The 26,050-nt window shown below is 45.8% G+C and overlaps 1 protein-coding gene across 6 annotated transcripts in view; it reads right to left on the reverse strand.

Annotated features, from left to right (window-relative positions):
- The window catches only part of RBBP6 (RB binding protein 6, ubiquitin ligase), a 29,175-nt gene extending 8,789 nt beyond the window's left edge, over positions 1-20,386 (reverse strand). For 4 of the 6 annotated variants that reach the window (XM_027736087.2, XM_027736085.2, XM_027736084.2 and 1 more), the window contains exons 1-11: positions 19,925-20,386; positions 14,140-14,239; positions 12,180-12,218; positions 11,504-11,540; positions 6,799-6,843; positions 4,402-4,490; positions 4,188-4,284; positions 3,280-3,419; positions 2,235-2,407; positions 1,206-1,309; positions 406-764 (exon numbers count right to left, since the gene is read on the reverse strand). In XM_027736087.2, coding sequence (XP_027591888.2) covers positions 406-764; positions 1,206-1,309; positions 2,235-2,407; positions 3,280-3,419; positions 4,188-4,284; positions 4,402-4,490; positions 6,799-6,843; positions 11,504-11,540; positions 12,180-12,218; positions 14,140-14,239; positions 19,925-20,090 — 1,349 coding nt within the window. In that variant the 5' untranslated portion in view covers positions 20,091-20,386. The remainder of the gene's footprint in view (positions 1-405; positions 765-1,205; positions 1,310-2,234; positions 2,408-3,279; positions 3,420-4,187; positions 4,285-4,401; positions 4,491-6,798; positions 6,844-11,503; positions 11,541-12,179; positions 12,219-14,139; positions 14,240-19,924) is intronic. The other 2 variants (XM_027736088.2, XM_027736083.2) reach the window with 1 other exon arrangement.
- Between the last annotated feature and the right edge of the window lie 5,664 nt (positions 20,387-26,050).

Below are 26,050 nucleotides of genomic sequence, written 5' to 3' on the forward strand. Positions count from 1 at the left end.
CACCCTTTAGTCCTGAGGTTCATCTGCCGGGGCCGAGCAAAGCTTGGACAGTGGCAGTGAAGGACAGTCCCTCCTTGCAGGGCAAACCTGTACTGAATGATGGAACTAAATGGCTAGTTTAGGAATGGCTGGTCATTTCAAATCAAAAACAGTCCCTCCTTCAGGGCAAACCTGTACTGAATGACTGGTAAGGGAACCAAACAAAAACACTGCCAAGAAAATTCCTGCATTCCTGTTCAACTTGCCGAAGTGTCCTCATCCCAAGTAAAAAGAAAAACACAACTCCCACAAGGACATGGAGTTGTCACTATTGATACGTAAGGTGATGGTTGAGAAGCTCAAGAAGAATCTAACTTAAGCATTTTGGTGTCTTTTAAATTCCTGTTGATCTCCAGATATCCTTACCGAAAATGTCCGTCCGGCTTTTCCCCGCGGAGAGAGAGGGACACTGCTGGAGGGAGATCAGAGACAACCACAGAAGACGGATTCACTGGCAGCCCAGCTGCCATGGACGGCCCAGGGCCCAAGGATGAGAGGGCGGAGCGGGAAGCCAGGGAAGCCAGAGGGATCATGAGCGGATCCTGCTGCCTGGCCATGGCCGGGCGCATCAGCGGCTGCAGGTTGCGCGTTATCGTTTGCCTCATGAGGGGCGGCGGTGGTGGAGGGGGTGGGGGGGGCAGCTGCTGCTGCTGCTGCTGCTGCTGCTGCTGAATCTTACGGAGCCTTTTCGTGTAGCCGGTCTCATTTTTGAAGTTGTTCACAGCCTGGAGGTAGGAAAATATGTACGAAAAGGTGATAAGGAACTTGCAGTAGAGATACGAACAAAAGCCTCCTTAGAGGAAAATCATTGTGTATTCCTGTAAATGCTATTAATCATAAACCCAATCAGCATTCAGCTATGAACACATCCCATTAAACTCTGGTATCAATGACTGGTACCTCAGAGTGTCTGGATTTAAACTGCTTTGGTGTTAACACCCAGTTTAAAGTGAGGCCACCCCATTACACAAAAGTGTGTAGTTAATTTCACAGACTATCTCTAACGAGCTGTAGGCTTCTGTAATAGATGATGTATTAGAAAAATAAATTTAGCCTTACTCAATTTAGTCTCACTTAAGGAGATCTAAATTCACATTTTTTTCCCTTTCAGCTTTTTACAAATAGACTTTTCCACCAAAGAGTTCACGCTAAAGTCACCGCATTACCTGGCGCAGGAACTTGTTGGCGATTAAAGCATCAGGAGAAACATCTGTCTGATGGCAGGTTGGGCATGTGTGTTCCTCAGACTCCAGCAATGCTGTTCTGATACCTGGAAATAATTAGAACATTAAAACAGTTTTTAATCAAACTAAGAAAATTTTTTTGGTTCTCATCAATTATAAAAACAAGCACATGATTAATGGGGAAATAGGGTCTTTAACAGAGAGCATGAAGTTATAAACATTCAGTACTAAAAAAGACTGGCACTGGCACAGGTTGCCCAGAGAAGCTGTGGCTGCCCCTTCCCTGGAAGTGTTCAAGGTCAGGTTGGACAGGGATTGGAGCATCTTGGTCTAGTGGAAGGTGTCCCTGCCCATGGTAGGGAGGTTGGAACAAGATGAGCTTTAAGGTCCCTTCCAACCCAAACCCTTCTGTAATTCTAGGAAAACTTTTAGCATGCAGCAAATAATGATAGGTTTGATATTTCACTGTGGCAATATGTGAATATGCAGAGCAGACTGGGGCATGACATCTCAACTGGTCTTTTTTCCACTCTAGTGCAGCTAGAAGTCATTCCAGATTAATGAACAAAACACATTTCAAAAAACCACCAGCAGGTTTGAGTTCTGAAGGTTTTAATCAGCTCTGGGGAAGAATGTGGATGAAATGCCTCAATCTCTGTTCTTTGTAGACCACAGTAAGTCCCTGAAGTTGGAGATGGAATGCTGTGTGAAGGAAAGGGCTGTGGACAAACTAAATGCATTTTATATCTAACACTGTAATCACCTGCATTAATATGCACTGTTGTCATCCTCATCCTTCTGCAGGTAAAGAGGATTTAGCTAAATACTAAGAAGGGAAAAAAGCTTTCTGCCTTTTTTTCACCCCCTGTACAAGAGAAGATTCTTTTCCTGTTCAGGACACACTGAAATATTCAACAGAACTAAGACAGCAATTTTCTTATCTCCTATTTCTGCTCTCAGAAGATCAAATTTAATGTTTGGAATCAACAAATGGGACATTTTCACACTTACATTCATCACAGTAACTGTTTCCACAGCAGGGAATAACAACCGCATCCGTCATTATATCCTTACAAATGAGACACAACAGCTCATCTGGAATAGGATCATCTTCTTCCGAGGAGGAGGACGGCTCCTCGGGCAGGAAGGGAGGCTTCTCCTTCTTTCCTATAGCATAAGCTTCCCTGGAGGGAGGGTGGGGAAAGCAAAACAAAAAGTCAAAAGGAAACTCTTCCAAGTTTTGGATTTTATCAAATAAAGATAATTTACGGAATTCTTGTCCCTCCCCATCAGCCTTCTTAAACACAGTTGTTTAGTTTGAACTACAATCCCAAACAAGAAGAGGTAGGTAGGAACAAATCTCCTCCTGCAGCATTCTCCTATTCATTGGATCAACTAAGAAACCAGCTGAAACTAGAAAAATATTTTGACAGCTCATCTCAGGTGAAATGAATCCCAGCTCTCCTTTGCCAGAGGGTAAATGTAAATTGGAGGCTCAGGATAAAGCTGGTCTCCCAGTAATTACATTTTCTAAATGAAAGAAGTCTCTGTGACAGCTTCCACAAAAGGACATCCAGGAGACAAAACCAGAAGGGTTTCCAAGTGTCTTTAGAACAGTCATTATTCTCAGGAAACACAAGTGTTTTCTTAGTTTATAGCAAAAAGAAAACTTGAGCCTGTTTCACATGTGAGATCTGATAAAAATCTGAGGGATGGAATCACAGTCCAACAGCTGTTTTGTTACATTTTGCATGAAGCCTTTGAAACACAAACCAGAAGCAAAACAAGTTTCCAGAGAGAATGATCCCAACTACAAACCCTGCTGAAATGTGCTGCAGAAACAGTCTCTCAGCACACCCCGTGTTTAACCAACTCCCAGGGGTGTGAGCAGCGGGACCCCTATTTTACTGTTAGCCACCATCACACATTTGAAATTGGAGCCCCAGTGACTGCCCCTGTAACTCCAGGCACTGGGCAGTGTGGCTGTGCTGCCACTCGGGCACTTCCACACGGCTGCCTGCCCCCTCTCTGGTCAGCCCACCCAACCCACACTTACGCGTCTATGGTTGGGATCGCGTATTTCCCAGTGTTGGTCAGCATGGCACCCTTTGTGTTGGGGTCCTTCACCTCCATCATAAAACTTCTTGGAATTCCTGTGCTTTTCTTAATTCTGGGAACAGACTCGAAATTTTTGTCCTGTTAAGAGATGCAGACATATCTCAAGGCCCACACTGAAAACAAGATTTCAATGACTGTTTTAAGCACGAAAGCCTTTAACCCTCTTCTCCGACCGAGTGTAAGGGTTGTTGGACTAAAATACTCATTTCCCTACAGGAATTCAGCCAGGATGTTCCAGAGGCTGGAGCAATGTTTTGAACTCATCAATATTCTTTGGCTTTAACTGCAGGTTCCTTATGGGTGAAATCCCCCAAACCTGCTCCTCCTCCAAAGGGCAGTTCAAAGGGAGCTGAATTCTGGGCTTGGATAAACTTATACAAACAATCTATAAATGAAGGCTGAATTAATCTCTCATGCACACTGTCACTGACCCATGTTAAACAGCATTAATGTTCAACTAGGGAATGGGGTTATTAAAGGTGTAAATATCCAATAGATGGGGGACACAAACATCTTGTTTTTAGGCAAAATACTAAAAATTGTGAACTGTCATAAAAAGAGAGTTAAAATCAGGAAAATGTCCAATAATATTGAGATATATCAAACTGCACACAGAAGTTCACAAAGAAAGATCTATGGAAATACTTAATGCCTGTGACCTAGTGAAAAGAAAAATTCACATTTATAATTCTAGGTTTCCCTTGAATCCAAAGGGCTTTGCAACACTGCCATGTAACCTCTGTATTTCACTCCAAAAGAAACAATTCTTACTGTGAGTATTCATGCATTTAACTCTCAAGGTAAAAAATTAAAAACTGAAGAACCCCCACGTCCCCCAAGTCTTACCCCGTTGGTCGGACAGTTCTTGATGTAGTGCCCAGGTTTGCCACAGCGAAAGCACGTGTAGGAGGGTGGAGGTGGCCCCACGGGTTTCTTCATGTAACTACAAGGTTTTTGGGAAAAAAACAAAAAGGAATGCATGTGTCTTTTTTGTTAAAAAAAAATCTCTAAAATTTTTAGATCAACTTCAAAGAACAGGTTTCACATTAGCAACACTTACTTGACTGGATCATATTCATGGCCAGACTGTGTCATCATAGCTTTTATTTTATCCTCCTCGGAAGCATTGGCTTCAGCCAGATTGGCAGTCTGTGCAACAGGTAATTATTTGACACACACATTAGAAACACATTTAAGCCCACACAGCCCAAGACAACACCACTCATCCAATCCTGTAAAGAGCAGCACTACACTAGCTGAGCTTGCATGAAACCAGCTGCTTATACCAAACATTTGTGCTGAAGATGTTCTGGGGAGTCCTTACGCCATGACATGATGTTTATGTGCCTAAGAACCTACTAGAAAAGAGCATTCCTGAGCACTCAAACCTTAGGCTCTGTTTGTACCTTACAGCACGACTTGTAGAATCAATCCAATTTCCTTCAGAGGACTGATGCTACTTGTAGAAAACTTACAATATCTAGTATTTTCAAACTGATTTTTAAGCTCCAGACTATAGGCAGGAGAAGATCTCCACTGGACATGGAATTAAGATGGATGCAAGTAGCACTATTTACATTTTGCTGCATTAAAAGGACACACAACTCAGTTTCAGACACAGAAGTATTAAAAGGACTCAAGCCTTTTACAGTCCCTCAGCAAGGCAAAAGATTCTTTCCATCAGGAGCTGCAGGCAGCCCAAACTGTTCCCCCCTACTAGCTTCCTCCTATGAAGTGATTTAACTACAGTAAACACAGCCTGCAGTTTTCTCCAGTTGACTGTGTCCTTTTAACACACAAATTGTAACATAAACCTTCTGCACAGCTAGATCTTCAAATTACTGAAGGCAGTTGATTTTTCAAGTCGTCTTTGTTCAAATGTTTTTATTACACACTAGTCCAGATACAAGCAGGGTCTAAGGGAGTGACTGTCAATGACTCGGGCCTTCAAGCACCTATCACTCAGCTCAAGCACTCATGGTTTGGTTTTGTATCATTCATTCACAAAAGCAACCAACTAGTTTCAACATTTTATTAAATGGTTGTTTCATATACACAGTTTTTCTCCACAGTAACAGAATCCGGATCGCCAGCTATGAAACCATTTCCATTAACAGTTACAGAAAGCTTTACAGATAATACTTGACTAATTTGTTTGAACCCAAACAGTTTACAAAACACATCCAAAAGCCACAAAACATTAGTAGGAATAGACCAAAATTCAAATATGGCATTTCATACATAGTAATAATCACCAGAGAACTGTTAACACATTGCCTCCGTGCTGAGCCGGGCTGCACTAGAGTGGTTAGAGGGAGCAACAGTGCTGAGCTGCTTGGTGGCATCTTCCTGCATTTTAGATTTCCTCGAAAGTTTAAATGTGTACGCCCACCCCTTGGACACCTTTGCACATTTTAGAGTAAAACTTCACATGAGGTTACAAACCCGAGGACATGTTTAGGGACAGCACTAATGGGGACCAATTGCTTTTGGTGGCTCCCTTCCAAACTATATATATATATATAAAAATTTTTCTTTTTTGGTCAATGTACACAATTTAATTTCTGTAGTGAAGAGGGAAAAAGTTACCAGTGGGAAGAGATCTCTTTTTACAGGAAATGAACTTTATTCTGAGGATGAAGAACCAGCTGCTCTGCCTCAGGCCCTGCCTGCTCTGCTGCCTGTAGCTTTAGGGACCGGTGGTTGAGCACCCGTCTGTCCACACAGTGCAGTCACTAGTGCTTTCCCAGACAAATTACACATTGGTGAGCAAAAATGCAAGCAGTTCCCGAGCAAAACATGGCATTACAACAGTTTCGAAAGGTCACAGCTGCTCAGATGCCACACATACACATTGGTATATTCCTATAAACAATGAGGTACATTTACACAATTTACACAGTCTGCGTTCAAACAAATTAGATCGGGTTGTCCACTGTATAAATCCCAGAATTTATGGAATTGTGCAGCATTCAGAGAATGGGTCTGTAACTATGACTAGGAATTCAAAAATGGCCATGCAATTGTCCATGGTACAGAACCGCTTCTCTTGTGGCTGGTCAAACCCCCCTGGAATGTCCGGAACTTACAGCCAATTAAATTCTTCTGTACAAACTGGGTTAGTTTCCAACGCAAAATTAATGAAACGTATGAAAAACGGTAAAACGGCTTCTGAAGCGCTTCTTCTTTGTGTCTTGAGGATGAGTAATACTGCAACATTATGCTGAGGCTGATAAGGTACTCCCCTTCTATCTTCCCAAACTGGGAACTACTCTTTACAGGATAGTATCAAAATATACACAAATTTAAAATTAAAATAAATACTTTAAGTTATTAAAAATTAAAGGGTTTCTTCCAATTACAACAGTTATCCAACTATAGATCACAGTATCAATTTAAAACTAGGAAGCAAACACTTTTTAAAGTATTTGACAAGAATATATATATATATATATACCTTAGTAAGCTGGGCCAGAGAAATAGATGCAGAAGAGTCATCAATCTGTTCACAAAAAATTAAACACATATTCAAGTTCTACAGTCAAAACACAACAACCTCTACTATACAACCTCTACCTCTACACAGTTAACCTCTACTATAGTCTGAATGTCTGCACTATATCCCCTGAGTGTCACCCAGAGGCAACTCCAACCCAGTGTAATTTGTATTTATTCAAAACAAAGTCCAAATCTATAATGGCTTAAGAGTGTCTACATAGTTATGAGAAGAAATTAAAATAACCAACCCTGCTGGTCACAATATCTCAGAGAGGGATCCCTGTCAAAAGGGTAAAGGAATCTGCCAATTTTCAGCTAAAAAGGATTTTAAAAAAGTAAATAATTTTAACTGAGGAAGAAGCATCACTTTGGGTAACTTAATATTAGTGTAGTTTATAAATGAATCAGTGAATGTCTCATCATTATAAATGCACACAGTGATGCTTTTGTGAACCCAGCAGCTGCCAGAAAGAAGGCCAGGCCCAGCAATCCTGGAACACACACTCTGCCCCTCCTGTCAGTACCCAAATAACCTCAAATGTAAACCAGTCTAGAACAGCAGCCACAAAAGTAACCTGTCACTTTGCCTGGAAAAAAACCTGTGTAAATAATTTACATAACGGTGTTTATAATGACAGAGTAGACTATAAAACCTGAAAAAACCTGTACGTTATTAGACCACAGGCCCTGCCACCCAAAGCTGTTTGGGAAGTGTGGGAATGTAATTATTGCTTGCAGTCAGATCAAACCTGATCTTTAATAGCAGCCCAGTGTTAAATGAACAAAAGAAGAAAGTGCAAAACTTGATGATGAAAACATGGATTCAGAGCACAACCCTGGAGTTTTTGTCTCCATTTTTCTCCTCCCAGCTGGCTATGAAACAGCTCTCAGGAGTGGAGTCCTCAGGCCAGTAGCTAGGAACAGACTGCAGAGCTTATGGAGAACTAGTGCTGAAGGGCAGTTTTCCCACAAGTAAAAAGGGCAACTCTGATCTTCTCCAATATATATATATGGAAATCTACCATGCCACGAGCAGCACTTAACCTGACACCAGCAAAGCAGTGCCAGAAAGATACTCAAATCACTGCTTATTACATCTGAATTGCTGAAAAATGTAGAATAAAATTTCTCAGTGTGAACTGAGTAGCTCTCCAAGAGGTCACTAAACAGGTCAGCAAAGAGATTAAAACCTTTCCTTAAAACAGCTCTTGTCCTTTACTACCTAATGTGGTGGGAGAATTCAAGGGGGCAGTTTTGGCAGACTCTGAGAAAAAGTATCTCCACGCAGAAGATGATTCCTCACTCCAGTTAGTTGTTCCTCCTCTATGTTTTCAGGAAAGCACATATAGCACATATTCCTGTATTACTGACTAAAGAGCTCTTGAAACGTGTGCCTTTGGATCACCCAGATCGAGACAAAGAGACCTTATTTCCACTGAAAGTCTTACCAGAAGATTCACCTCTCCTCTCTAGAACACTTTGCACCTAGTCCTGTTCAAAAGGAGGTCTGGACAAGCATTTTGAAGCCTCGTGCTCCATATGCCCCTCTCTTAAATGTGGAAAAGCAAAGCAGTGTTCTCTCAGGGCAGGTACAACCATATTTTGTGGCTTTTCAGAAGCAAAAAAAAAAAATTAGGAAAGCTCTAGCATTAAACAGTCTAGTACTGACCAGAAACTGAAGCACAACAGTTAATAAACTATTACTTAGTTCTTGTATTTTTTTTTTTTAGGAAGCAGTTATTATATGGCCTGCAGGCAACAGTCTAATTTCTTAAAAGAGGTGATATTGAACAGTTACCAAAAGCATCAAAAAAAAGATAATTAATGTACTCTTCAATGCATTTGCCCAATGGCCATCCTTCCATGGTCCTACATTTCTGCCTATTTTTTTTCCTTTTAAATTTCTACTGAAGCATTTCCTGGCAGTCCCTCAAAACAGTCAAGTAGAAACAACATCTCCATGAACTTGTATGCAACCCTAAGATAACACTGCAGAAGAACTAGAGAAAAAAAAAGAACAACCAGAAAAAGCAGACCCCGAACCCTGAACTCCAGAGCCAATGTATTAACTCCCATTTCCTGCAGCAGACTGACAAAAACTAACACGAAGCCAAGTGGGCAGGGGGACAGAAGAGAGGAGGCAAAGGCTGATGGCACTGCTGGAGTGCTCCACTGAAATTCCAGGGCTCTCCTAAACCCTGGAGCTTGGCTACACTGCCAGTTCAGGCAGGAAGGCTCCCAGCTGTGCCTGACAGTGCTACAGCAATGGGCATGGCCCTGCACTCCTGCACTGCAGGGACAGGGAGCCCGAGAGCCCTGCATGGGCTGCAGCACCGACAGTTCAGCAGAAAGGCCCAAACTCTGGCTCTGGCTGTGCTAACACCAGCACAGTTCCACATGTGGAATGACAGCTGGTATAAGACAATGAAGACATTAAAAATAAGCTTTTGTGCATCCTTTAGAAAGAAATCTTAACTGATTCTAACTTTGCAGCTTTACCGTCCATCAATAATTGACAAAATTTCCAGTGATTTACCCCTACTACACCAAGACCCCGGTTCCACTCTGAAATACATGCAGAAATAGGTGTATTAAAAAAAAAAATAAAGGCAAACAAACCCCCACGCTTCAGAACAAGACCTGAGTTAGCTTTAAGAACAAACTATTTGTGTCTCCAGCCCCAGAAGTTCCTGAGGCTGCTGGGCTTTTGCAGTGAGAGAGAGGGAGGGCTTGTACAGAGGGATGCAAGGGCTTCCACCCTCCCAAACCAGGGACAGTCAGAGCACACCAAGGAATGGCTTTGCTTTGCCTTTCCTGCCATTACTTCTCACTCACACTAAGTCTTCCCTCCCACTCCGGGATTTTTCCTTTTCTCTTTTTTGACACATCTACATTAGCTTATGGTAAGATGCTACTGAGCAATGTAATACAGACATGCCAGGGAACACACGAGGCTAAAAGAATGTTAACTTTATTTATGAACATGTGGTTTGTGTTTATACACATGCTAGTAAACAAAAAGAAAAAGAACTGTTTTCAAGAAATAAAACCCCATCTGAATTAGATCAAATACTATAAACGTGGTTTACATAAATGCATTACATTAACTACTAGGGTCACTGGGCCAGTTCAACTAACTCAAACTCACAATCAGAGGCATTTGTGTCTAAAAAGGAATTCCAATCAATCAGCAATAGAATTACAGATATCACATTTACTGATTTTAGATCTACGCACAAAATTTTCAATTTGAGGTTGATTGTTTCCATGGGGACCAGAGGCTTTATTCTACCCAGAACACAGCCCCAGAGTTCAGGAATTTCTAGATTAAGTGATCCTAACGGCTGATCGAGTGATCAGATCCAATGATCCAGGGTTAGTGTAATGCCTCACACCAGTCTAGTGAAGGAGAAGCAGTTATATTTAAAATAAAGATGAAAAATAAACCCCACCAAACAGTACTCTAAGAACTATTGGAAAGGCATAGTTGCACACAGTACCGGCCAAGTGGCACACCAAGATCTACCCCATCACCTGGATTTCCGTGGGGGATTTGTACGTTAGCAGCACAACAACAGTGTTTGCAAAACTGAAGGAAAATGCTGCCCTTTTCCAAATGTGAATTCCAAGTGGTGGTATACTAAAGAAAGGCTTAACCTTTGGGAAATACAGCAGCAGCCAGCCTCAGAATTACCCAGGTCCAAAAACGTGCTGCAGGCAGAAGTTAAGAAAAATGACAGGGATTTCACCCCCAAACGCCCCAGGCTCTAACCTGGTGTCAAAATTTGTGTTGTATATTGTCATTTGCAGACAAACTGCTGTTGAACTAAACTGCTTCACCAGATAAAGGGGAGAGATCAAATGCAGAACTTTAGAATACCACTCTGTGTAGCAAGGATATCGAAATTCACGTCAGGCTATTAAAGACATTTCTGTACTCAGAGGGGCCCAAACAATATCACTTCAATTACACAGTTTCAGGAACAAATACCCAAGTATTTAAGGACATGAGAAGGAATCATTTAGCTGCACAGAACTGTCCTCAAAACGTCTGGGATATGCTGGGTTTGGTATTTGTTTGAACCCCCAAGTCAAAAGTAAGGAACAGCACCAAGTTTCACAATAATGGTTTCTCAGTGGTTTTTGATAAACATTTTCAAAAACCATTAAGCAAAAAAAAGGTATTTAAAAACAAAAGCTAAGTGATACAATGTGAAAATGGCAAAAAATACACTCCAAACAGTTTTTATTGCAAGAAACAAAAAGCACACAACAACCTATACAAACATACATATCACTAGCTATAGACAGACAGATGTAGAACATGGCACCATGTTCAGTGTGCAAACCTCGAGCCTACAGGATCTGAAACGATCATACATTATCTGTACAACACAGAGTCATACAGGAGAGATTCTGGCATATTCAATATGAAATACAATGCATTGCTAGGCACAAATACCAATATTCACATTAGAACTCTGCAAGTAAAGGCATTACTCAGTTTTTACTATGCTGAATCAAATACAATGTATTTACAACATACACTAGGTTTTACTGGAAAAGATATTAAGTTAATGTTTGGCAAATTAATAAAAGGCTGCATTGTTTAGAATTAAGTGCAATGTGTAGGAAAAAAAGTGTGAGATTGTGTTTTTACATACTGCTTTTGATGTCCCACTCACTGGCTCACTTCGACTTCTAGAAGAAGAAATAAAGGTGATCAGAATTCAAAACAAGGCACTTGAACCCAACACAAAGACTCCAGAACCTGAACATCACAACATTATGCTCCAATACTCCAGTGAATGTGGACATTTACTGGTATACATAAACTGTTCTCTCTCGGTACATTCAGTGCAACTAAAAAAACCCCCCAAAATCACATTTCTACCTTGTCACAAATTACTCAAGACTCACAGATCTAGAACACAACAGTGCAAGAGGGAGTCCTCACATATTGTGTCTCTACTCTCTAAGTATCAAACCCATGAAGTCCGTACTAGAGTTCTGTGTTCTTAAACAATCAATGGCTGAAATGTGGAGGCAGCTTTGGACAACCTGTACATCCCTGGTATCACACACAGGTACCAGGGACAGGGCTCCAGTTTCTACAGAACAACAATCAGAATCTACAAGTGCAACTTTGCTCAAGTGGAAAACACAGTCACGTGACAAAGGGGTAACAACAGTGTCAGCAGCACAGTCTCTAGAACAGTGTTTCTTTGTGGAAGCCCAAGCACTGCGTTCAGAGATCTACTATATTTAGCCATCAAAGTGCCAAAATATTAAACACGTTACATATGCTATATTGACTAAAAATAGTAGTAGAAATGTCACCTGAAAGTAGTTTCTAGGATTTTGTGCGATTTAGGAGTCCTGTGACAAAAAAAAAGGTCTTAATTGCCAGAATTTGCTTTCAGATATTCTTGAAAATGCTACAGTATTTTAGGAAATATGTATTACATTTGAAAACTTGCTGAGATTCCACATATCATTGGTCTGTACTTGCATTCTCCTCATCAGGAACCACACATGCAACCACTGAGAGAGTTAACAAACAATCCACACATCATCCAAAGTGTCCCATGAGCAGAGGCAATGCAAAGGCTGCTGGGGAATTTATGTACCAATGAAAAGGCTCAGCTTCCTGCCAGTGCTAATCCCTCCCAGGCTCCCAGTTGCACCATGTACCTCCAGAAGGTGAGGAAGTACACCAAAATACTTTGGATTACCACAGAGTGGAGGCTTCAGCCATTTACTGCAAGGTGGGTAAGGCCTTTCTGAAGGCCTCTCCACCACTCCAGCAGACATTCCCCACCCCAAACATTAACCACTCTACAGCAGGGGCTTCTGCCATGTTTCCAGCTGAAGAACAGAAAGCTCATCTGCTGGTTTCCTTTCAGCTCTACCCCAGCAGTGCTGTTCTTTCCTTATAGCCCCACGCTGGTACTGATGTGATCTTTGATGCCAACAGCATCTGTCCTCCCATTTTAGGGCAGGATTACAACAGCAGGGGAGGTGCCATCCAACCCAAGGGGAGGGTGCACTGACAGCACAGCTCTCAGCACATACTGAAATGAACCCCCAAAGCTAGGCCATGGTTACAAGCACAGTGCTGTGGGTCCACAGTCTCGAGGGAGTGCCTGGAAGCACTGCACAACTCCTGCAGCAACAGGTCCCAAGGCTACACACAGAGCCACATCAGTCCAGAGCTTTTTGCTTGCAAATGCTTTATGGGTACCAGGATGATGTTGTACTGCTTGTTCAAGACACTGTAACTCCTCAGGGTACTTTATTTATTGAGAACCAACATTAGAAGGACATGACAAAACCAGCAGTGTATAATATCCTGCTGGTGGTGGAGAGGCTTTAAGGAGGCTGGAAAACATGCCCATTCCAACAATGCTGATATAGCTATTATAGATCTGAACTGTATGAAAACATCAATGTAGCAATAATCCTATGGTCAGGATTGCATTTGAGTATCTGTGATTTTAATCAATACACCTGATTCTCTGTCCTCAGTAAATCTCAGGAATATAGAATTAAAGCCTGGAGCACAGGTCCCAGCTTGGGTACAGACAGACTCAGAAAGGTAACCAGCACATTTGGTAATGTGCTAAACTGCCTCTGAGATTTGAGTTTGGGAAGGACTAACTATTCCTTCATGGTACTCGCACAAAAGCCAGTAGGCTTTAGGGTATGGTGCTTTCTGTCTTGCCTGGAACAGACCCTGACTGCAGGAAACAGCAATCACTTCAGAATGAACCTTCTTGTTTGCATGAGTCACCAGCAGGCAACCCCTGGCCTTTCCTCTCCAGCTACTATACAACCCCCTCCCTGATGTGAGGCACAAAACCACCTGCCATATCCTGCCCCACCTCCCCCAAATGCAGGAAATAGTCAAACACCCAGAATCAGAGTCTTCTGAGATGGAAACAAATGCTAAGTTTACACTAGAATGCATAACTGCCTTTACTAAGAAAGCAAACACATATAATAAGGAATCTCCTCATGTAGAGGAAACAGGATCTGCTCTTGGATCTCAGAAAGATCAACCCAAAACAAACTTAATAGAACCACCTTAAAAGTTACCATTGCTGGAGTCTGAACCCCATGTCCCAGCAGACCTCAAAATCTAAGTCTCCTTTGGGACAGACATTAAAATCCACCTCATGCCAACAAACAGCAGCAGCAGCTTTAACAAGGAAGATCCAATGTGAGGGGCTCTGTCCCTGCTGTCAGTACCAGTGTGCCCCTGACCCCTCCCAAGGAAGCCAATGCTCGGGGTACTTACATAACGTATGTTTTGCTTGTGGCTTTCACTCCTCCAATGGGGATTCTCCTCACAATCACCGACGAGTTCTTGGGAATCAGGGCACTGTCATCGGTGTATTCTGAAACAACACCAATACAGAAGAAACATTACTCAATTTGTAAGAATGTATTTAATAGGTAATCATGGAGCACTTTGAAGAATCTCCTTACAAATCTAAAAGCAAAATTTTATATATAACATCTCACTTTTATCCTCTCAACACACCAACAGCGCCTGTCAAGGAATCTTCGGATTTGATAATCAAGCAGCAAAATCTTTCCCATTTTTTAGAGTTAGTTTGAATGCCAACAGCAAAACAGTCCCAAAGACACTAAAGCAGAGCCTGATCTTCCCTGCCTTAAGTTGCTTTTGCTTCTGTTTGACTACAAAAATCAAGAAATCTCTGGAGAAAAACAAACCACAGCCAAGTCTCACCTGCATAAAACAGATTCTAAAGTCTGTGACTGCTTGTCCTGAACAAACCAGGCACTTGGCTAAAGCAGGGAAACTGCACCAGTGCCTTCCCTGTGTTAACTACACTTGACTCCCCCCTGGCTGCCGTGCTCAGGCAGAGGGAGCAGAGCTGCCAGCTCTGCTTCTTGGAGCTGAACCATCCACAGCCTCACTGTGCAGCTGCTCAAGGCCTGGCATAGAAATGGAAATGAAACTGGCACCACTGGAGTTTGGAGCACAGAAATCTGGGGGAGCTTCTGAATTTGCTTTCACAAGTAGGCAGAAATGGCTCAAACTAAAGTGGTACCTCCCTCCTTAAGCTCATCATCCAGTCTCAACCAAGGGCACATGAGTTCTTTCCATTCACTTTCTGCAGGGAAAAGAGACTCAGACAAAATGACTTCTGAAGACAGCCCCGAAAAGCCTTGGCCTGCACTGTGCTGCTTGTCCAAGGAGGAGAAAAGCCTCCTGACCTTTTACATGAGGCCTAAACAAAACCACAACTCACAGACACACTCTGAGTAAGCTTAAAACTCAAAGACCTCTCCACGAGAATGATTTTTATATAGAACTGACACAGGCTGGATATGGCTAAATATTGCAAAGCACCATGAGCAGCCATTTCTTGTGATGTGCCTGCAATGTTATATATTCCAAGCCCTTAACTCTGTACTCCGAATCAGAACAATGGTCTGAAGCCCAAAGTTGCTGTGTATCTAGTGAAGTTCCAGAGTGGTTTTGCTCAGTGATCACACACACAAAATACAAGTATTTATGCTCCATTTTTCAGGAGGCAGGAACAGATTCTTCCTAAAGGCAGGAACCTCCCTTAGACCAAACATACCCACAAGAAGAATTCCTTTCAACCATGAAATAATATCTTATTTCTGTTTCCAACTAACAGAATTTTTCTTCAGAAAACTGAGAAATCATTTAGCTGAGACTAATTCCTGGCCTTCCCCCCCCGCCGGGAACCAAACAGCAACATTCCTCTGGACTGCACAGCAATTTCAAACTGTAGGATAAGGGACTATTAGTGACAAAAACAGCAGCTCTAACAGAAGTCACATCCTGAAACAAGCCCTAGAGCTCTGCTCCTCACACAGCCACCTGTCAAGAGGCTGCACTGGGACTTTCAGATGGAGAAGGAGCTCAAACAGTGCTGAGGCCCAGACAAACACCCGGGAGATGGTGCCAGCTGCACTTCTAGAAGCCCAAAGCAGCTGTTTCTACCAGTGGAACAGAGTCAGAGTGTCCTTTCTGGTCCAGATCGCAAATCACTGGACTGAGATTTCAGAAATACAGGATAAGAAACAGCAGCTCCACAAAAAGACTTTCAGATTAAACTGGCATCTCCCAGCAGGGCCTGTTCCCCATGGGCAACAACATCCCCTGGCACAGACTCAACTCCCAGGACCTGCTTAGCCCTGTCACTGCCTTGCTGTGGGAGCAGTGAGGCCAACTTCACAGAGCTGCTCCTCACACTTGTCCAAGCAGAGCTCCAACAGAAATGCTCAAAGCTGGAGGTAACATCGTTCACTCCCACTCCCTTCTAGCACAAACTTGTTCTACCACCAGTAATGGCCAGGAAGTGGCTACTGGATTTTGTCAATCTGAACTGTGATTAAAAATAAAGACTAAACTAACTCAAAATGCTTGCAAAAGCAAAGAAAGATCTGGATATTAAAGGCAAGAGCAGACGAGATGTAACAGTCTAAAACTTGCTATTTATCCCTCCAAGAAAACAGCAGCTTGAAAGAGGTCCAGGGAAAGAAGTATTTCAAGGAATGAATGGATGCAGACTAGTTAACAGCAGCTACCCTGACTGCTGACTCACATTGACTTAGAAATCTGACATCAACAACTGCATTAGTGCCCACAACATTCTTACTGCAAAGTGCAAAGAGCTCAGCTACGTTCTGAAGTTTCTGCTGCTTCACATTTATTGCAGAATTTAAAAATCCAATTTTCAAATTAATCTATAATTCAAAAATCTACTAGTTTTAGTAATTTGTGTTCTATGTATGCTACAAACAAGTTACTGACAGAAGTTTCCCCATTATTTTCTGTCCTGCTTTAATCCACCATTTTGTGTGACAGCATTGCTGGAGCAGCTCTGAGCACTCTCTCCAGAGGGTTTTTTCCCAACTGAAGTACAGAACTCACCAGGAGTTCTCAGAAGGCAAGTCTAGGTGTGAAAGGTCAGGGAAAAGCCTTGCAAAACAGCTGTTATGCTCTGGGGCCAGGATGTGTAGGTAAGAGTTGGGAATGCCTGCTAATAGGCCAGGCTGTCCCCACCAGAACACAGGGAATTCCTAAAAACACATTTTCTCTCTAGTGCTTAAAATTCCACTCCCTCATGACAGGATTTGTTAACCCTGTTCTAATCACCAGCACTTGCTCACTCTGTGACAAGCCATCGCTGTAGCTGGCTCTGAGAGCAGCCTTGAAACATCCCGAGGAACAGACTGGGCCACTCCTGCTGGATTTTCTGCTTCCCCCAGAACAGGCATCACTGATCTCATCTACACAGGCAGATCATCACTCCTGGAACGAGCTGGCTCAGGAGGCCAGAGGAGCTCCCTCTGCACTGTTATCCCAGGGCACTGTGCCCCACAGGAGCCCCTGCACTGCTCTGAAGGGAGGAGTCCATCACATCTGCCCTCCTTCCACTCGTTAATCGGATTACACTGCCCGCCCCTCGCTGTGGGGCTGCAGTGCCCGAGCACTCCTCTGCCTCCAAAACACTCAGCCCACACCAGTTCAGAGGCACAGCTTCTATTTCTTTATTCAATTAATTTCCTTTGTATTTTGCCCAGTAAGTACAAGGGCACAATTTCCAAGCGCTTTGAGTCAGAACTTCACAGGGCAGGAAAGAGCACTTGAGAAACCTCAGTTCTGGAGTTTGCAGCTCTTCACAGATTGTGAGAACACCTGTTAGAGAAGACAGGTCAGGAAATCCAGATCCAATGAAACAGAGGCAAGTTTAAAAGCATCACTCTTGAGTGCAGGCTTTACAGAACATGCCTCAACAACAAGCACGGAAGAGGATCCCCCCTTTACGGAACAGGTCCCACCCACCCAGTTTGCATTCCCAGAATTTCACAGAGTCCATCACATCCTTTTTTCCCCCACTGATATTTAAAATCCTGTTTACTTTCAGCTTATATTAGCACTGCTTCTATTACTAACTTTCCATTAGGAAAAGTAACAGCTCCTGAACTGTAAAAGCTTCCTGGACCTGGGAACAATGTGACCACACAGCACATCTCCACTCATGGGGCACTTTGTTCTTTCCAAGACCATTCCAATGTTTACTCAGGACTCTTGCATAGACAAAGTTATAAAAAACCAACACTCATGTCCACATGTAAGAATTCCAAACATCCCACTTAGGCAGAATATCTTGATCAAGTTTTTACTTTAATTTTTGCAGGTGAGCTTAAGCATCTATATCTGATTAATAAAAACAGAAATTCACATTTATAAACCAAAGATTTGGCAGACATATACTTTTGAAATGCACTCTCTAGCTTTGCTCTGCAAACCACAGGGGGATTTTTGCCTGTTCACATGGAAAACACCCTTAGGAAAGCTTCAATAAGCATCTGTGTCACTACTATAGAATTTTAAATTACGTATTTTATATATATTTATAATTTTATATTCATTTCGAAAAGGTCAGAGTGCAACACAATCTGCCCAAAGGACTCAGCATAATCCTTTTTTAACTTCACTTTGAGGCAACACCACATTTAACAGCTTCTAGTGAGGCAAACACTCTTCCTTCCCTGGACTCTGGTTATGTATGAAAACAAAGTAACACCCTGGTAAATCTGGTATGTTGGAAGCTGCAGTAACACTTTGTGAGGTGACATTTATGAGCATCATTTTTTCTTCTAAAAACTTTGCTTTCTGTTCACCTGCTACAACAAGCCCCACGTGTTTGGCCTATTTCAAAGCGTTTTCTGTCCTGGTGTCCATAACTGGGCTCCATCGCAGCTCCTTCCCACAGCCCCCACCGGCCCAGGATGACATCAGGCAGCTCCTGCAGCTGGGAGGCCCAAGTGCCTCAGCAACCGAGGACACAGCTCAGGGACTCTCCTGCAGCACAGCCCTTAAAGCAAATCAAACTTATTTTTCAAAAGCTTTTGAAAATTTTATTCAATACTACTCGAAAGATTCAAGACTTCTGAACTCTGTCTCTGTGTTCCTCACGCAACCCAACAGCTTCCCCAACACTTCCAGCCTGTGAAGGCCCTCCACACTCTCCTGAAAATAACTTAAATATTTGTAGAGAAACAGAAGCTTTAAGTCTGACCCCTTTAAAGGCTAGGGCCGAAGTCACACAGCATTCTGATTAAGTTTTAATATGTGAAACAGGCAGAGAAAAAACCACTAGTACACATTTTAAAGAAAAGATTGTTGTGACAAAGAACCACAGGGGAAAAAAATAAACGTTAAAAGTTTTAACGTTTAAGGGATGAAAACACAATTCTTTTTATTTCTGAAAAGTCACATCCCTCAGTCTTTAGTCACATTTAAACTTACCAAGATGGCAGATTACCGAACTGAAGCACCACAGTAACACAAGCCCATAAACACCTCGCAGAACCAAGCACTACTTATTAGATTTAAACGAATTTATGACTTCACGAAGAATATTTCGTACATATTTACATCGTAAATGTTCTGCCACAAAACTTCAGGGCTGCCCTGATCCGGCAAACACGCAGTGCCAGGAAGAAAAAAAGGTGGACACGAATGATGAAACGATGCTCAACAGCATCCCAATGATGGTGTCTTTTGTGTGGAAAAGTTACATTAACTAGGAATTCCCGAAAGTAATTCCAATACAGAGAACACTCACGAGCAAGAGGCTTTAAAGGGTTGCAGAAATTGATACAGTCACTGATACACTCGATGCAAATTGTTGCTTCTGAGCAATTCCCGCAAGGGGCACAAACCTGGCTACCAATGAAGGGGGGCAAAAGAAGGTGAAGACAAAATTCAATCACCAAACTCATTTTTTTTTATTTTTTCCTTCAAATTAGCCATGTGTTCTATTCCTATCACCTTCAGATTTCTCTGAAATCTGACAGGTTTGTTACGATAAGACATCCTCCCGCATTTCCATATCCTTTTACCTAGAACTCCAGGCAGTCAAGGTTTTGTAGCGCTGAGGTGCCCGAGGCCCTCACCGTGCTCCGCGTGTAGCAGAGCTCCGACGGTGCCGTGAGAGCAGCAGCTACAAAGGCACAGCTCCGAGCCCGCCCCATCCCCGCAGCGCCGCTCCCGCGGCCCCACGCACCTTCTTTGGTCTGCGCGTTGGTGATCTGCAGGTCGCAGTCGGCCGCCTTCAGCTTCTCTCGGCCCATGATCTGGCGCTTGAGGTCGCTCAGGGAGATGTGGAGCCCGTCGAAGGTGACCGTGTCATAGTTGAGCTTGGAGGAGAACTTGTAGTGGACGCACGACATGGCGGGGCGCGGGCGGCGCCCGCTGCGGGGCCGCGGGGTCGGGCAGGGCCCGCGGGTGCCGGGGTGGCGACGCTGGGGCGGCGGGCGGCGCTCAGAGCCCGCGGCGCTGCGCCATGGCCGGGCCGCGGCCTCGGCGCTGGGGCTGCGGGCCCCTCAGGGCTCCATCGCGGCGAGCCCGCGGCCCCCGCCCCGCAACGACCACGGCCTGCGGCCTCAGCGAGCGCGGCGCGCCCGCCCGGCCCTGCTGCCGCTGCTGCTGCCGCTCGGCTGCGCTCGGCCCCGCTCGGCCGCGCCCGGCCCGGCCCGGCCCCGCTCGGTTCCGCTTGGCCCGGCCCGGCCCCGCTCGGTTCCGCTCGGCCCGGCCCCGCTCGGTTCCGCTCGGCTCGGCCCGGCCCCGCGGTCGCTCCCGCGGCCCCCCCGCCCTCAGCGCCCGCCGAGGGGTTTCCCGGCCGACAACCGCACGGGCCGCGTGAGCGCCCCCAGCGCGCAGGCGCAGCCGCGCCCGCCGCGCCCCCACGTGACCCGGCGCCGCGCGTGACACGAGGTCATGTGGGCGCGGCGGCCCCGCCCCCGCTGCGCCGGGGCGCCCCCTGGCGGCGCGGCCCGGCCCCGCGGGTTTGGCGCTTGGAAGGCGGGAAGGGAAATCGCAATTAATTCAGCGCTAATTGTAAACCGTGTATCCGTCATCGGCCTCCGCACGCCGTGTTTTGATAAAGTCACTATTAACCCCTTGTGGCTCTTGGAGGCACTGGGTCGGTCCCTGAGAGCAGTGCTGGGGTTCGGTGTTCCCTGCACACCTGGGGGCACCGGCGCTATTTTTGTAGCTTCAAATTGGTTCTGAAACCTTGAACTCTTTCGCTTTCAAATGTGTTCATCAGTAAATTGTCCTCTAAGCTCTGCAAAACAACCTAAAACCCGTTGGCACTTTTTTGGGTCATTCTCACACATTAGTTTAAGAAGAGCAATAAAGAAAAACTATTTGCTGTAAAATGGATTTTCAGTGTTTTACCATGACAGATTACTGGGAGCTGCATAGGGAACTCCATCTCATTTACCACTTATTGATTTAGAAGCAGCTTTTATCTGTGCACAGAGCTGCTATGCTGAGCACCTTTGGCAGAGCACAGTGATCTGTGCTGCTTTAATTCTCAAATACACAAGAGCTTGAATTCGAGAATCATAGAATAACAGAAGGGTTTGGGTGGGAAAGGACCTTAAAGCCCATCCAGTCCCACCCCTGCCATGGGCAGGGACACCTTCTGCTAGCCCAGGTTGCCCCAGGTCGCCCCAGGTCCCATCCAACCTGGGATGGGGCAGCCACAGCTTCTCTGGGCAACCTGTGCCAGGGCCTCCCCACCCTCACAGGGAAGAATTCTTTCCTGATATCTCCCCTAAACCCACTCTCTGTCAGTTTAAAGCTGTGACATTCAGTTTGAAGCCTTGGACTGAGGGCTGACATGGAGCTGTACCTGTGGTAAGGCTGAACAATGCAAAAAGAAACAAACGAAACCGCCTCAGAACCAGGCAGCACAGATCACTTCTGGGAGCTTCCCACCACACAGGTGGGTCTGTTGGGAAAGGACACGCACACAAGCACGTTGGCAGGGTGGGAAGGTGTGGATTTGCATTTCCTTCTCCAGTTTGTTTTGTCAGCAGCAATGACTGTACTTTTTTTCCCCAATTTTTCTGGACTTCAGCTGTGAGCTCTGTGCAAGAGGAGAGGAACCTGCCTTGCCCCGAGCACTCAGGGCTTGGGCGATCCCAGAGCCCAGCTCAGCACAGGCCAGTTTTGCTGGAATATCCACATTGCTCCCTGAGCCCCAGCTTGGTGTCATCACTGCAGCTTGAGGTCACCCAGCTGCTGTGGGCAGGCACTGAATAAAGCTCAGCTTTAATTAAGAATGATGATGCATTAATACACTGAAGAAATGAACCCCAAATCTCTTCCCTGCTCCCGCTCTCTTCCGCTTCGCTCCATGAGCACACGCCACACACCAGACCATTCCCACCAACATCACACCAGCTCATTCCCATGGATAAATTACTCCAGTTTGAGCACAATGACCAAACCTTGGAGCCGGGAGAGTGGCAAACAAAGGCAGCTAATTAGGCCGGGGAATCTCATTCAAATGTCTGGTTTTCTGAAGGAAGTGAGGAGCAGATCTTGGAACCCCCTGAACAATCAGTGAGCACATCAGGGACAACAACACATCACAGTCCCCACATTTCCATGTCAGCCTTCAGATCCACAGACCATTTATGCTGAGATTCCCAATGGGCATTTTTTAAAACTCAAGATACTTTCCAGGAGAAGTCGCTGAAGCTTTCTGAATTCTGGCTTCATGATCCCCAAAGCTTCCCAAGAAAAAAATGCCTTTACAAGGGCAGAGGGAGAATCCCAAATGCCTGTGCCTGAAGGAGGGGAGGCACATGCCTTGTGAATGCAACTCGATGCCACCCAACCCTCCAGAGGTCTTTCCTAAGACAATAGTGTCAGCTGAGGAAGGAATCCAGACTTTTCCTTATCTTTGCCACAGCAGCTAGAAAGAGCTTTGTCAGAAACAGCCCAAAGCTCACCAGAACACATCTCTTGTTTTTAATAAATATGCCATGCTGACTCAAGACTGGAAAATGGTGTTTTGGGCCCTGCCTGGCGAATCCCTGTGGAATGTGCTGGCCTGATAGCCCAGCTAGGGAGCACTGTGTCCTCCAGATTCTCAGAACCATACAGAATGATTATGGGATGAAGAGGTAGAATTTCCTTGTTTTGTGCCCTGCCAACCCTCCTGCTGGGAGAAGCTTGGCCATGGCATTTGTGCCCATGCCTGGGAGCTGGGAGTTCCTTTTACCCCACAGCCACCCAGTGCACGGCCCAGTTTGGCCATTATTCACTGGTCTGAGCACAAGCTATTTACCCAGATAGGGAAGCTGGTTTTGTCAAAGCTCCTCAGAGTCTCCTCACCCTCCAGTATCCACCTGCCCTCCCATAAACTGCCTCAGGGAGCCAGAGCCGGGTGATGGATCAGCACCATACTGTCACCACCCTCCCCTGCTGTGCTGATGTACAGCTCTTGGGGTGGCACTGGCTGGGACAAATGGGCCCAAGGGGCCCAAGGAAGGGGTTATTTATTATTTTAAATACTAATAAATATTACAAATATCTGTGAGGAACTGTTCTGCAGTTTATGAAGTGAAGGGGAGAAGAAATAATTTAACAGGCAAAGGAGAAGGAACCAGAGACCCTGAGACACTGACTGCAAGTTGATTTCTCAGGACTGTCTTTGGTCTTTTTGGCAACGCCATGTGTGTTTCCCTGGACTGAGGCACTTGACTCTGCCCCCCGAGCTGGTGCTGCTCTTGCAGATCACCAGGTATGCTTGGATGTTTTGGGATACCTTGTCCCTACAGCTCCTTGCAATGTAGCATGTGAACTAAACTACCACAGTGCAGCAGAAACGTGCCCTCTAAGGCCATGGGGGAATATCCAGCAAAGCATTTCCGTGGGTCAGACCACTTCCTGACCGACCTGTTCATTGGGGTGGTTACATGTTTGTATTTTTCATCTGTGAATCGCCTCTCCAACAGTAATTAAGCCTTGAAGTGCAGCAGAAGACAGGAAGGTCTGTGACTCCAGCACTGCTGAGGGGCACTGGTGTGAGGTGGCAGTGCCAGCCTGCTCCAGAGGCTTCCAAGGCTCTGGATCGTGCCTCCCTCAGCCTGTAAATTTGGGCTCCTAATTCCCTCCACACTGTTTGGCACCAGCACTTTATGCCGGTGCAGAACAGTCCCTGGATGCAGAGAAAATGAACCTTTCACCCTCCAGTGCCTCTGGACCTCTCCCTTCCCAGCCCTGGCTGTGCTTCAGCACCAGAAACCAGACCCGTGTGTTTGTCTTGGCCTCCCCAGGGTTGAGCAGAGTCTGAGTTTGGTGTCCTGAAAACTGGGAAGTTCTTCCAGCACAGGTCTATGTGCACTGACACAGCCCATCTGGTGGGTTCCCTTCCAGAGCCCTCTCACAGTTTGTAATCCAGCAATGTTTGCCAGCTCCCTGGGGCTCGAGGGACTCAGAATTGAGGGAAACCAAAAGAGTTGTGCTGGAATACTGAAACAAATCCAGAAACCTGCTTTCATGTCATGGGAAACAAACAAACAAGAAAGCAAACAATCAAACGCAGCCTGTAATTACCAAGCGTCCCGGGAGCTGCTCCCTCCACAGCTCTGCTGACACCCTCCAGCACACGCCCTGCACACCCGTGTGGACGGGTGGAAGGTGCTGACCTGGTTTTCAGGGTGTCCAAACCCTGGACAGCTTGATTTTATTACCGTTGGTACTAAGGAGAAGAAGATTTACCCTATCAATGAGTCAGAAAGAAGATGAGAGCTCATTCCTCATCACAGAATGAATCAGGAGAGGTGTAGCAGGACAAATGCCTCCCTGTGTGAACAGTATTCAGAGTTAAAGGAACTTTTTTTTTAATAATCAGAGATAAAGCCATAAAAACCATGTAATGAGCTCCATCAGAAAGAGTCCCCCAAGGAGCCTGTCCCAGGACCAGGGCTGCTCCCTCCTGGAGGTCCCAGCACCGAGCACCCCACAGCAGAGCCTGCTCTCTTGGGATCAGTGCCTTCCCTGGGTCGTGATCCCAAATTAAAGCAAGGGCTCCTCTGCAGAGGGCTTTCCTTTGATCCTGTCCCAGGATGATGCCAGGAGATGTGCCCCGCTCTGGCGCTGCAGCACAGAGCTCTGCGACCCGCCCGCCGTGCGCGGGGAGAGGCTCGGGCTGGCAGCAAAGCCCTCCAGCGTCTCTTCTCCTGCCAGCTCCTTGTACCCACAGTCGTGGGCGCAGAGGGGGGTCACACTGCTAGTGGGAACATCTCTCCTTCCGCCCGGGAATCCCCAGGCTCTGGGAAGATGCCGCCTCGTTATCCCGCAGTCACTGGCACTGCCGGGCATCTCCTCCCGACCTGATCCCCCTCGGTGTGAGAGCGCCGGGGTGACCCTGCTGCTGAATTCCCAGTCACTAATTAGACTCCTCAGCAAAAGAAAAAAAAATCAGCTGGCCACTGCCATCTCGGGAGAGGAGCCCGACGCAATTTGCTTTTTTGTTTTAGCTTAGTTTTTTTTAAAAAGAAAACGCACTCGCCGCCCCCGTCCCCGCCTGCCACTAGAGGTCATTTTAGCACAGGGATAGGAACCGGCGGCGGCTCCTGGCCATGGGCAGGGACACCTTCCACTGGCCCAGGTTGCCCCAAGCCCCGTCCAACCTGGCCTTGGACACTTCCAGGGATGGGGCAGCCACAGCTTCTCTGGGCAACCTGTGCCAGGGCCTCCCCACCCTCACAGCCAAGAATTTCTCCCCAATATCCCATCTAACTCTGCCCTCTGGCAGTGGGAAGCCATTCCCCCTTGTCCTGTCCCTCCAGGCCTTTGCCCAAAGTCCCTCTCCAGCTCTCCTGGAGCCCCTTTAGGCACTGAAATGGGCTCTGAGGTCTTCCTGAAGCCTTCTCTTCTCCAGGCTTAACAACCCTACAGCTGAGAAAAATTCTGGTGCCTGTTTTGGGTGGTTGTTTCTATTCAGAAGGGCAGGAAACATCCCCTGGATAACACACAGTGGTGTCTAGTAGCCAGATCAGTGACGGTTCATGCCCAGTGCAGCCCCACACGTGCAGCTGGTCCCAGTGCCCCCCTCGAGTGCTCCCAGAGCCTTTGGATCCCAGGGCTGGGAGCAGTCAGGGCTGTGCTGTGGTGTCTGAGCCCACGGAGAGCAAATGCTGCCGGGCACCACACCCGGGCAGCTGGCAGCTCCTGTGCTGGTCCCAGTGCCACCAGCTCCCTGGAATCTCCCGTGGGAGCACTAGTGTGTCCATCCCCCCCGGCGCTCCTCAGCCCCTTCTGCTCCAGGTCCTTGCCTCCAACCTTTCCTGCCTTCCTTAATCTATGCCCTCTCTGCAGCCTCTCG

This window comes from Pipra filicauda, unplaced genomic scaffold (assembly GCF_003945595.2).
Source record: "Pipra filicauda isolate LSUMZ 115617 unplaced genomic scaffold, ASM394559v2 scaffold266_size1643727_pilon, whole genome shotgun sequence".
In the NCBI taxonomy this organism is placed as follows: Eukaryota; Metazoa; Chordata; class Aves; order Passeriformes; family Pipridae; genus Pipra; species Pipra filicauda.